At 40.0% G+C, this 13524-nt stretch overlaps 1 protein-coding gene across 19 annotated transcripts in view; it reads left to right on the top strand.

Moving 5' to 3' along the window:
* The window catches only part of ENPP2 (ectonucleotide pyrophosphatase/phosphodiesterase 2), a 118906-nt gene that overhangs the window by 70232 nt on the left and 35150 nt on the right, over positions 1 to 13524 (top strand). For 13 of the 19 annotated variants that reach the window (XM_070075436.1, XM_070075433.1, XM_070075430.1 and 10 more), the window contains exons 12-13: positions 5806 to 5914; positions 10160 to 10285. In XM_070075436.1, the coding sequence (XP_069931537.1) occupies positions 5806 to 5914; positions 10160 to 10285 (235 nt within the window). Of the gene's footprint in view, positions 1 to 3694; positions 3851 to 5805; positions 5915 to 10159; positions 10286 to 13524 lie in introns of all 19 variants that reach the window. The other 6 variants (XM_051844005.2, XM_017341497.3, XM_017341495.3 and 3 more) reach the window with 1 other exon arrangement.

Raw genomic sequence — 13524 nt, 5'->3', positions numbered from 1 at the left:
CCTCTAGGATGGCAATTTTCCTAATGTTTCAGCATAGACAATCCAAAAATATGATAGCTTTGCAAATCTCAACTTTTAAATATTTTAATTATTTTCACCTGCATTTCTTAACAGGAAATGGTAAAATCTACATTAATATAATAAAACTTTATTTTGACTGATAGATTATATAAAAAAGTGTGTTGATGGAAACCATCTCTAATTCTGTAATAGCCCATGACTGTGCTATTGAGTGTAATTAAGTTCACTGTGTTCAGCATACAGATACAGATAATGTTTCTTGGTTTAAGTATTGCCATCCTCTTTTGAAAAAATTGCAGGCCATCCAAAGGCAGTAAATATGTATTTTTGAAAGTTTTACCATCAATTCAGTGGTGATTTTTTAAGCACTAGAAACCAAAGACTATGTGAAACTGTTCTTAGTTTGTCTTAAATCATTGAAGTCGTATAAGTTTGATACTCTTTTTCTACCCCTTTGATGTTTAACTAGTGTTGTATGATCATGAAGCTCAAATGATAAAATGAGATAAACATCTGTATACATGCCAGGAAAGAAAACCAAAGCAAGAATGGCTATTTTATCTTTAGAATGACTTTCTTTAAGATTAATTTAAAGGGAACAAAAGGAACCATATTTTATTAAAATGTTAAATACACCACACACACACACAAAACACCTAAGTAGTTCCATGTGCCCTAGTTAAAGGTTCAACTTTGCTTGACTAATATCCCCTAGAAGACCCCATGGGGCAGGCAAAGCAGGGGTTGGGATAACCATTCTTTTAAGAGTAGGAGGCTGGTACTTACAGAGATTTGGGGCTGCTCAAGTTGCCTGGCGGGTAAGTGCTGAACTTGGAGATAAAACCTCAGAGCCTCTGGCTCCCAGACCACAGTCCTTCCCATGGCATCATTTAACTTCCCTCCAATCCAGAGGAGAAGCAGAGTGGTCAGTTAATAGCTACGTTCAAATCATACAGAACTTTTTCTTTTTGACAAAAGTTGGCTTTTAATGATATGGATATGATATAACTTACATCTTATGCTTTAGCAATAAACATTCCTTATCCATGAGCATCTTTAGATTTATAAGATGTATAGTTAAGTTACAATTACCTATCTGAGTGTATGTATATGTGTTTAAATTAAGAAAAACCCATTTTTTTAAAGTACTGAGCAGTGAATAAATGAAGCATAATATAGGATGCTTTAATTTGCCACAATGATGGTTTCCTTCCCCAGGGTTGCTTGTAAATAGACAAACGTAGATTTAATTTCCTTTGAAATTAGGAACTGGAAGCATTCATGTTATGTTCTTTTTAGTATGACTACTTTTTGCAGTTGGGATATTCTCATATATGTACTGGATAAAGACACTCAATTGGATACTGTGGAGTATATCTTCAATAATAATAACTTGCTAACTTGCTTACTTTCTTCTTGTAAGGCAAGGGATATTTTCTGATTTCAATGATTTCTCATCTTGTTTTAGGAATGCAATTTTAACTGAAAGAACAACAAAAAAGTTTACAATTTTAAAACATAAAACCAAAGCAAATCAGAAAAACTCTCTTCCACAATAATTGGTTTATATACCTACATATTTTCTCTCTATATATACATATATATTATATAATTTATATATAGATCAGGAGAAGATTGAATATACAAGCTGAAAAGTTATTTATTAAATCAATAATTTGTTAGCCTTTACATGTACTTAGAAAATAACTTGCATTTGAAATTTAATCGAAAGATTCTATCTTCTAAAATTCTGCATGCTACAGTAAGATGAATGTAGTTCAAGTTTGTGCTTTATTTGCTTAATATTTGAGTATACTTTTTTTCCAGGATGATTCTCAAAATCTATTAAATGAGATGATCAAACATTGAGTTAATAGCTTCAAGAAATGGTGTATTGCTCCTGGTTTCATAGTGTAATGGTGAATGTTCAAAATACGCTTGCTTTTGATTATTGGCGCAGTCTTTTTCCCTTTGATCCTCTATGCTTTCTCTGTGATCTCTTGTTCGGCTGCTCTCCCAGGCCTAGAGGCAGAGCTTTGGCTGGCTAGTCCCTCCCTTCAGATGGCAAAGTATCCTTCTGAAAAGCAGGGAAATTCGCCCCTCCCCCCTCCCCCATCCTTTTAATAACCTCAGGCTAAAACTTCTAAATTCAGGCTAAAGTATGGCTGATCAGTGAAAACTTAGCTTTCAACTACCTCTAACATTTGAAGAAGGAAATACGTGCATTATAATCACTGGATGAAAACCCAGTTTGGCTAAACCCCATTTTTCCTTCTGCTCCTCTAACCTGCTGCAATGGGAAGGGCTCGCCTTTGGAGTCTCTGGAATGTTGAAGTCTCTTGCAATGGGCCTAGTGTTTGATGGGCAGACTTGAGCGCTAGCAGAATGTATTCGGTGACCATGAAATGGAAAACCCTCTTTCCTTTTGCTGCTCTTCTCATGGAGATTTGCCTGTAACTAGAAGCATTAAAGCAAACCAAACCAGAGTCTGGGTGGGGGGTGTCTTTCCATCACAGTGCCAGAGAAAGAGGATGAGGCAGAGACAGGAGAGGCTGTGCAATCGCTTGCCCTGGAAACAGTGAAATCGCATGGCAGATGTTCTTGGGTTCACTAACATTGTTCCGCCGCCTGCCCCTTCCTGCATCGGAATGGCTCTTGGGACAGACCAACTGAGAGAGGTTAGCTAGGTGGACAGTAGGGCTTGCTGCTTTAATTCACCTTTGCACCATCAATAAATCAGGGGCCTGTTTTCCTCCAGCATTTGGAAATCCCTAACCGTTACCTCCATGCTCAGTTTATGTGTCAGCCTTGACTGCTGTCTGGAGTTTTGAAGCAAAATGAGTAGCACTGCCACTCCCCACAGAGAGGGGTTCTGAAACCAAGAGTGTGAGGACATTCTCTCTAGATCTGTAGACTGAGATGGAAAGATCTTGGTGACTTTGTACATTTCACCTAACTTTCACAAACGCTGTTCTAAGTGTGCTTACGCCTGGGCTTACAGCGCCTTTGGACTGAAAACCTCAATAGTTGGTGAGATCTCACTCCTGCTGAAAATTTTCAATTTGTGAAAAGTCCATTGCCCACTAAGGAGGGCTGCTTGTGATTCGTGCTTCATCCCATCCTTGGTTTGAAAATGTTCTTTCTGATCCTTATCAACGAAGTCTGACAGTTGCTTTGATACATATGGTGATGTGGACAGAAAGTACCCATGACATTCTGCATTGGAACCACCTGAACCTCATGTCATGTGGAAGTAATGAAGTGACTAGGATTCTGTTTACTTTTCAGTCAATTCATTATAAATGGAGAGCTTTCCATAACCAAGGACCAGTCTCTCCCTAATGCAGGAGTTATGAAATGCAGAATTCATGTCACCTTCCCATGTGTCCACAAGTAGGCTCCTTGGGCCAAAATAGCCCACGTGACTTGATTCTCTTAATTACATGCTTGTTATCAATGACGAAGCTGTGACAGCAGCAGGAGGACTGATAGAGGAGCTTCTCTCGATAGAGCTCCCGGATTCATTCCCTCACACCAATTTGTTTTCAGACAAGGAGCCTCAGTGTATCTAACTAAGACTCTGCTGACCCTAGTTGGGAACGTGTGAGTTTTGTTGTCTGACCCAGAGGGACAGACGACTTCTGAGTCCAGACATCTCTGTCCGCCAGTACAGGAGAGTAGTTATGGCCCACCTCTTACTCCGGCTAAGAGACCTAAGAGGAAAGTTACCCCTAAGAGGAGACAGGAAAGACCAGTTGCTCCTCCAAAGAAAAGAAGAAGGAAAATACATAGGATGGATCAGTATGCTGCGGAATCACGCCAGGACAAAGTAAGTTCATCTATTGTTCCAAAGCTTGGTGGCGGGCAGGTCTCCTTCAGTGCCTTGGTTTGAACATTGGCTAAATAAGTTTTAGAAAAAACTCTGGTGTGATATCCTTGGCTTTGAGTCCAGTAGAATCTGGTACTTCAGAGGTTAACACTGATGCAAAGTCTTCCTGAACTTTCTGCAGAATGGAAAACAAGAGCTTTTTACTTTCTTTAGAGTCTCTTTCCCTGAAACTCATGTTGACATTTAGTCTGGAGTGACTATTAAGAGGTTGACAGGTTTTTGCTTGCAATTATTTGAAAAATTAGTCCCATTGGTTCCTGAGAACACCACTACCACAGGCAGTGAGGAAGTCCGCACAGACAATGTAGACTGGAACTGGATGGAAGACTGGCTTGCCTTAGTGGTCTGTACTTGCTGAGATCAGAGGAGCTCTTGGGTCTGGACAAGGGAGTAACTGAGATAGGAAGAGGAAACGATGGGAAGATAGAGTTGTGTGTAGGTTCCCATAATGACAGGAGTGATATTTACTCTTTCCAGTTCATTCACAAGGGCCTTGTCCTGAAACCTCGCCACCTTTCTGAGGCAGGGTTGTATTTATGATTGTCTGAACTGATCGCTGTGAAATAAGTTCTGGTTTTTACCTGAGTTATTCTGCTGAGTAAAGGGAACAGAGACACTGCCTAGGAAGGACATATGTTGTGCGTTTTATATTTTTCTGTCTAGACACAGATTTTAGAGGAGAGCATGGCTTTCTTGGAGGCAAATGCCACTTAGCCCTGCACCTGCTAGTCCCGTCCATTGCATTACAGATCTGATTCTGGAATTTTCAACTGTGACAGCATTTGGAATACTGATTCTTGTCACAAAGAGAAACAAGTTGATATCTGATTGGACGATTTAAATGATATGAGAAAAGGTCTTGAATCATCTGAGAATATGCTAATGGAAGACAATATTATGTGTCTGAGTAAAATGATTTTCAGACCCCTTCTCTTCTTATCTTAGTTGTCTTGGGTGTATGTATGAGGTTGGTAAAAGTCATCTAAAGTACTGTCAAATATTGTGCGATGTGAGGTTTCTCAAAAAACATATCCATTGCATAGTTAGAGGCAAGAGTGAGGGGGAAGCTTCTAGGAGCTGGGGCATTCATGATATCAGGAACTTCCACTTGAAGCAAAAATGCAGCTGGATTATGTTTTCTTAGGCTTTGGAAATGTTCTTCAGAAAAGAATTGAGTTTTCTTATTTCGTTGGACTAAATATGAAATGTTATAGAACCAATTTAGTAGTTCCCTTCTGTTTAAATTAGGGCTCTTGTAGATTCTTCTTTCACTCAGAATCAGCTTGAAAGAGTCAGAATTGACGAGTGGTAGCTTGTTTCTTAGAAGGCTCTTCCTTCAAAAATCTATGGCTCTCAGAAATTGGCAGTTAGGTTCTTGGGAACATGGATCCCATTAAATTAATGATGCTCTAATTTATTACCCAGTGGAAGGTCATGATTTTAAATTCAGGGCTGCTTTTGATTCACTTAGCCTCTATCTTCTTACCATGGTTCAAAGCCTAATGTGATTTCATTTAGGGAATAAGAGACTTAGCTATCCATCTGACTTTCTGTTCACTCTCAAAACTCTTGGATTTAAAGGATATTGTTATATTTGGAAAGGGCATTTTTATCTTTAAAGGAAAACAGTGTCCTTAGTAATATTTCTGATATTGTTATATCATAGAATTTTTAGGGGCATTGGGTGAGGAGAGGTTTTTATTCTCCTCAGAGAAGACAAATAGAACTGTTTCAGCCACATTTTCATCAAGAATGGCAGGCAAATTTTCCCCAAGACAAAACTCTGCCTCTGAGCCTGAAATTCTCTTTCCAGAATGTTCTAGGGGTAGAAGATCAATGAAAAACTGAAAGGGAAATAAAAATACTCGTGGGAACTAACTGACTCCTTTTTCCAGATGACAAATCCTCTGAGGGAAATCGATAAAACTGTGGGACAATTAATGGATGGACTGAAGCAGCTCAACCTGCATCGGTGTGTAAATGTCATCTTTGTTGGAGACCACGGTAAAGCTTTGTTTTTCCTTTGCTAATAGGAGAGATAAATAGATAATGTTTCTGATGGTGTTGAGGAGAGGGGCCCTTGCCCTCAGCACCCAAGGTGCTATTTTTGTTTCAATCTTTATTTATTATTTATTTATTTCAGAGGCAAAAGGAAGAGAGAGAGAGAGAGAGAGAGAGAGAGAGAGAGAGAGAGAAATAACAGAGGCTTCTCGTTCACTGATTCATTCTCCAAATGCCTGTAACAGCCAGGAGCTGGGCAAAACTAAAACTGGGAGCTGGGACCTCAATTGAAGTCTTCCACATGGGTGGCAGAAAACCAATTATTTGAAATATCACCTGCTGCCTCCCAGGGTGTGCATTAGCAGGAAGCTGGAATTGGTAGTAGATCCAGCACTCAAACCTAGATACTCTTATATGGGATAGGAGCCCCCTACATAGTCTTAACCACTGCATCAAGCACTGACCCTCTAAGCTTCTATTTTTAGCTGCCTTTCCCTTTTCTTCAGGATGAGGAAAGAAATCAGAGGTTGACTTGAAAGTTTAAGACAACATGAGATGATCCTGTGTTCATTTTGATCAAAAGCAGAGATACTTCCTGTCTTTCTCTTCTTTTATTGGAAAGGCCTTTCTACAAAAATCTGTCTCTTATTAAAGTACTGTGGACAATTTGCTTGTGGTATTAATGGCTTCCTTTGTGGATGTGTCCTATCAGGATCATCCTCCATCCCTGCTAGCCACATCTCCAAAAGATGTCCACTGAGGTCATGTGGTTAAAAATAAATGAAGGGGCAGGCAGTTGGTGTAGTGATTACTGCGTGGGGCACCTGCATTCCATATCCGAGTGCCTGGTTCAAGTCCTGGATTCTCTGTTTCCAGTCCAGCTTCCTGCTAAAGCACATCCTGTGAGGCAGCAGGTGAAAGCTCATGTGATTGGGTTCTCTCTGACCACGTGAGGGAGACTTGGGTTGAATTCTGGGCCCCTGGCTTCAGCCTGGCCTAACTCTGGTTGTGGTAGTCATAAGACAGTAAACCAGTGGAACGAAGGTCTCTCCATCTGTCTCTCTGGCTTTCAACTAAAATGAAAAGAAATAAGTAGAAATGAAAACAAATAAATGGAAGTGTGATGAGAAGGCAGAGATATAGGACTGTCAAGAAAGTGACTTAAAAATCCAATGGTTTGCCAGAATTCACTAAGGAAATTCAAGGCCAACACAGAGGTCCCCGCTGTGGAAGGGAAAAAGCAGTTGAGGAGGCAACTGTTCTAAATGTCTTCATAAAGTGTAAAAATTCATGGCCAACTTTTTGAGATGACCAAGAGCATGCTAAACATGATTGTAGAGCTGGGTGATAGTGGGTACGAGGGCTCACAGAAGTTCTTTTTTTTTTTTTTTAAGTAATTAATTAGGTAGGTAGGTAGAGAGAGACAAAAATATAATACTCCCATCCATTTGTCCAAACCCCCAAAAGCCTGCAAACAGCTGAGGTAGGACTGGGGCCAAAGCCAGGAAACAGAAACTCAATGCTGGTCTCCCACATGGGTATAAGGAACCCAACTGTTTGAGCTATCACTGCTGCCTCACAAGGTGCAGAGTAGAAAGAAACCAGAGCCAGGAACCAGAGCTGGGGAATGAACACAGGTACTTTGATCTGGAATACCAACATCTTAACTGCTAGGCCAAATGCTTGTCCATTAGAGAGCGTTCTTATGTCACAGATGTGACACTGAGATCTAGAGTCTTTCTGTGTTACAGATCTATTCATTTGAAATAGTGGCCTTGGAATTTGGAGCTCCTATCATCTAGCAAAGTTTGGGAGAGGAAAATCGGTTGACTCTTTGCCAGTTCTGTTAAAGAATGAAAGACAAGTCTCTGTTGTCAAAGTTTTGCTCTGAGCTGGAAAGTCTGTCCAGAGTATTCTGAAAGATCTATGAGAAACTAGGGTAAACAAAGCTGTGGGCACTAACTTGCTCCCCTGAGGGGACTAAATGTTTCCCTCCGCAAAATCATGCTTCATGTATTTGGCTTAGTGGAGAGTTACACACAGGATGGAGGATTTGAGACATGTGACCCAGCTGATTCAATTAAAATTGTCCAGAAGTGTTGAGAGCATTTGCTGGGGCCAGACGTCTCAGTAGATGGATCCCAACGAGTCACATGCTACAGTGCTGTGGAGGTCATGGAGAGAGCACAGTCTTACGTTGGCAGCATGCAGGCTTCCTAGATGAGTATATCCATTTGATTTGGGGGACTCAGAGCATTTGTTTCAGAAACGGTAATATAGTCTTGGAGTCAGAATGACTTTCAACAGAGTTCAAAATGCCCTGTGCCACTTAAAAGCCCTATGCTGCTGTTCTTAGTATGTGGCCTCCCTAAGTTTCAATGTCCTCGCCTATAGGGTGAGGGAGGACACTACCACCACCCATACAAAGTTGGCCTGGAGGGTGAAGAAGCACCAATCGCAGTGCCTGGTGATCTTTGAAAGCAAGGGAGACTGCTCACCTTTTAGGTGGAGTAAATCACCGCTTAGACATGTATCAGGTGGAAGAGCCTTCCAGTCTTCCACTAATAAGTACTTGGAGACTGTCCTTTCTGGGATAATATTGGATTAAAACACAGCAGCTTTATTCTTTTTATTTTTCTTCCTGAGGGCTTCAATGTTAAAAAGCAAGATGCATAGCCCTTGTGCTATGTTGGGATGTATTTAACTCTCTCTTCATTCCTGTTTTATTTAAAAAAGGGGGGAGGGGCAAGGATAGGGGGAGAGGGAGGTAGTGGGTTTCAATCTTGGATTCCAGGAGTTAGAATTCAAAGTTTGCCATATCTGGACTACTCTGGGTTATATCTCTTTTTTTCAAAGTCTTAGACATTCTTTATAGACTCACTTATTTTCCCTCTTAGAGATATCCATGTACTGGATTGTGTAAAGCAGTACAGTAGCCTGTCCTTACCCCAGAGGGTTATGTTCCAAGACCCCCAGTGGATACCTGAAACCACAGAAAGTACCTAACCCTATTCTGTTTTTTTCTACATTTAAAGTTTAATTTATAAATTTGTCACAGTACAAGATAGGAAAACTGTAAGAATATAATGCAACAAATGTTACATGAGTGTGGACATGTGAACTTCCCTGGGGTGGGTAGCAGATACATCATGGGTACCCTGGGCCATAGGATCATTTATGTCTTGGGCAGGGTGGAGCGAAACAGTGCAAGATTTCATCACACTACTCAGAATAGCACTTTAAAACATACTAGTTTTTTTTTCTGGAACTTTCCATTAATATTTTCAGACAATGGTTGACTGTAGAGCCCAAACTGTGGAAAATGAAACTGTGAAGTAGGAGGGACTACTGTATTGTAAACCTTCTTCATTCCATCAAGTCTCATAATTTACAAAAACAACAATGAAAGTCTCTCCTAACCTCTGTAGTGTATGATTCTAAGAGTTGAGAATGTTTTTGTTTGTTTTTTTTTAAAAAACATTGATCATGAAACTTTCCTTGAAAAGGGCAGAAAACACATCTTGAAATGGGAGAGGGATATTTTGTTGGCTAAAACATATTCCCTACCTAGACTGTTTCTGTGCTTTAGTTGTTAGCTTTCAGTTCTGACTAATTACATTGTTTATGACTTGTTTGCTGCTCTATTTTGTTTTTCAGTTTGGGTGGTCATTGGAGCTGACATTTTTCTCTCTCTTCTCTTGTTGCCAGTATTGTTTTGTCAGTAACATCCAAGGCCACCAGTGGAGATGCAGAGAGGACTGGTGATTATGTACTCAAGACAGGAGGTGCACTAGAGAGACAGTTGGAAAATGCACGTTTTGTAAAAGAGACACAGAGCTATAGATTCCAGTTATTCACTCTACCCACAGCTGGGAAGAATTTAAAGCAATCTATGATTTTTTTTTTTTAAAGAATAGATCTTTTTCATAATGACTTTCTAAATTGTTAAAAAATAATGGTTACTTCTTTAGTCCTGCTGTTCTTGCCAAATAACTTAAAATCATAATTGAGATAATGCATTTTCAGCCTTCTCCTGCTTTCAAGATGATAGGGCTAAACCAAAGTCTAGTGACAAGATTATATAAAAGCAGTTAAAAATGTAGTAAAGTCAAATTGAATCTCAAATCTGAGGGCTCCTCCCATTACGTTAATTAAGAAGATACCTGGATATATTTTTAGTGTCTCTATGAATGTTTAAGATGGTAATTTTAATGTTGCCTGAAAATACTTTTTTTCTGCTCCCTATAGGAATGGAAGATGTCACATGTGATAGAACCGAATTCTTGAGCAATTACCTGACTAATGTGGATGATATCACTTTAGTGCCTGGAACGCTAGGAAGAATTCGATCTAAATTTAGCAACAATCCTAAATGTAAGTTGATTCTTAAAAGACTAAGTGAAAGTGATAACACAGTGGACTCTGTAAGAGTTTGTTCTCTGAAGCTGGAATTCTCGGGTAAAAATTCTAGCTCCACTGACTGCTTAGCTGAGGGCCCTGGATTACTCATTTAACTTCCATGCCTCAGTTTTAATTTTTTAATCTGAAAAGTGAGGATGATAAATCACAGTAGTTATCTTATAAGGTTGCCATGGCAATTAATCTATATGTAAGTCTGAGTGTGGTTCCTGGCATGTAGCAGCATTATAGAAATATTTGCTCTTGGGTTATTTATTTATTTCTTTTTCGGTGTGAAAATTGTTACTTAATCCGAGGCGTGTGTATAATCATAAACTTCTGTTTACATGAAAAAAAATTTCCACGGGAGGGTGAGGCTGGCTTGTTAGCTGAAACTGGTGAGTCTGTGACATGGTTGGTAGGAATCTATTCAGTCCCTGAAGGTTCTTAGAAGCCTTGTTGCAGCATGGGGAAGGGAGGGGAGGGTCTTCCCACGTGTGCAAGCACCCAGAAGGACAAAGTGCTAGGTCTTTGGGAAGAGGCAGCTGTTACAAAAGATTAGAAATAAAACAAATGGGCATCATCTTGTCTCTTCGGTTATGCACATTCAGTTTATGACATTCCATAAATACAGTTGTGGACTAAGACTTTTAGCTGCCCACCTAGCTTTTGAGAAGTCCATAGACTTCCTGGAGACATGCTGCATTTTTGAAAAAATCGTAATGCCTTCACATTTTTAGCTTTGGGAATAAGAAACCATTGACACTAAGCTTAAGACTTTGGGAAATTAAGCTTTCCCCACATTATGTTCCTGAGTCAACACAAATGGGAAATGTCCCAAGGTCAGCTCCAGGCAACGCTGTGAAATAAACAAAGTATTGGTGTTCCTGCTTTCTCTTTTCTGTGGCTCATCCTGGCCTCTGTATCCTCTCTCCTCTGCTCATTTGAGATAGGCAGGCCCTCGGCACCGACTGGGTGAAAGTCATGACCGTACCTCTTGAGTTTAGTGTTTGCGTGTTTGGGCTTACGCAAGAAAGATGTTTTCCGTTTTGAAAAGCATTTCTGATATCAATAAATGTCATGGGGAGGTTATTTTCAGGGGAGGAAAAACTTTCCAGGAGCAGGGGAAATGAAAAAATAACTCCCAAGGAGGAGATGTTTTGTTCTTCACCAGCCTCCTATGTGGTTCCATAGTGTGGGAGACAGTAGCACAGAGTGCTGAAGAACACAGACAACAGTGGTAGGAAGTCTGGGTTCTAAACCCGGTAGTGTCAGGTACTCACAGGACTCACTGTAACACAGGAGAAGCTACGTCAGCACCCTGCGTGTCAGCTTCCTCATCTGCAAAAGAAGGATTCTTGGGACGATTCAGTAAGAGATTGTGTGCATGTAATAGGTTATGGTTAGCACATAGTCAGAACCATGTAAACGTTAGCTATGATGATGCTGCCTTGGCTGCTCACTCTTTCAGCTGTATATATCTAATATTGAATAATATAAATAATAATAATGTATACATTATTTAACCCTTCCAATGGCCCTGTAAGGTGTGTGTTATTATCTGCTTACACGCAGTAAAATCAAGATCAAAGAAGGATGAAAGAAGGTGACAGTTAGTGGCAGAGCTGGGATTTGAACCCAGATGTGCAGATTCTTAATGGCTGCCCTTTCCTCACACAATATGGAGACTGTTAGCATGACAGCAGTGAGCACTTCACAACCGAAGGATCTGGGGTCCCAAACATGGACTCAGGCATATGTGATTTCCTAGTAACTCTCTGGGATTTATCTATGTAGAGGACTGCCCTGTGTTATTTATTTCTTTTCGTTATCAAAGACCATGAACTTATTGTCTTTGGTTCCTTTGAGGAGTACTGTTTATGAGGCTAAAGAGTGTAAAGATTTAAAGCATGGCTTGTTCAGTCAGATTGCTTGGGATGGACGAGTAGTCCCATTGTGCAAGCTTCTCTATCTTCTGTAGGCCTAGTAGGGGAAGGGTTATTGCCTAGCAGTTAAGAAGCCCGCATCCTATATTCCCAAGGATCTGGGTTCAAAACCTAGTTCCAGCTCCTGACTCCAACTTCTCGTTCATGCAGCCCCTGGTAGACAGTGGTGATTGCTCAAGTAATTGGGTTCCTACTATCCATGTGGGAGACCTGGATTAAGGTCCTGGCTCCTGGTTTTAGATTGTATAGGGCATTTTCTGAGTCAATCAACAGATGGGGGCTCTCCTCTGGCCTCTCTGTCTGTCTCTCTGTCTTTCAAGGGGCAAAACTTTAAAGACTATTGGCATAATGAAGATTGACTAGCACATGATGGAGTTGCTGTGAATGACCAGAGAGTAAGTGCCTCCAAAGCTCTTATAAAGCGATAAGAGCATGGAGTAGACTCAATTCAGGTTAATCATTATTGTTACTACTATTGTTTACTTTGTAACGCAACTAAAATTTAACCCTAATCTAAGTAGAACGGAGTCCACATTTTAACTGGATTTCATGGCTTTAGGACCAAATTTTTTTTTTCAATTTAATAGTTTTCATTTTTTTGAAATAACATTTTTAATTTATATTATAATGAAAGGTTTAATGGGTCTACTAAATAAAGAGTTCAACAAATAAAAAGTAAAAAGACCATAGTCCAACAGCAAGGGCTATAAATAGTAATCAAATGAGAGATGAAGACCTGAGATTCTGAGAACGGTTTTTAGAGTATGTAAAAGTGTACAGCAAGGCACGATTATTCATGCATTTCCAACAAATATGAGCAGATATGTATTAATATGTATTAACAAACATTATTGAGTGTCTACTATGCACCAGGCACCAGGGATATGGCAACAAATGGTGGGGACCAAGCCTACTCCACTGGTGTTTATGTTCCAGGGAGGGCTGCATTCTGGCTGTTGATATATCCTCTGAACTCTGCTTTCCTTCTCTGCTGATTCTATAATGACATACTGTGGCAAACTTTTCGAAAACAAAACACAGTCTCCTCTTTCTCCCTACGACTCCCCCCACCCCTGAAAAGGAGGCTTTCAGATAACACAATCCTGTTTATGTAGAGCCATCATTTGCATTGTTTTGCTTTTAGCTAGTTCAGTGTATTGACTAAAATATCCTTTGTTTATTTGTAGTAAAAGTGAAGGAGTTATGTACATATGCGTGTCTATGGCTGGAAAGGAGCAGCTACCTATATAATTAGACACAGTGCTATTA

Source organism: Oryctolagus cuniculus, chromosome 6, assembly GCF_964237555.1.
Source record: "Oryctolagus cuniculus chromosome 6, mOryCun1.1, whole genome shotgun sequence".
NCBI classification, from domain to species: Eukaryota; Metazoa; Chordata; class Mammalia; order Lagomorpha; family Leporidae; genus Oryctolagus; species Oryctolagus cuniculus.
This window is presented reverse-complemented; position numbering and strand designations above follow the sequence as displayed.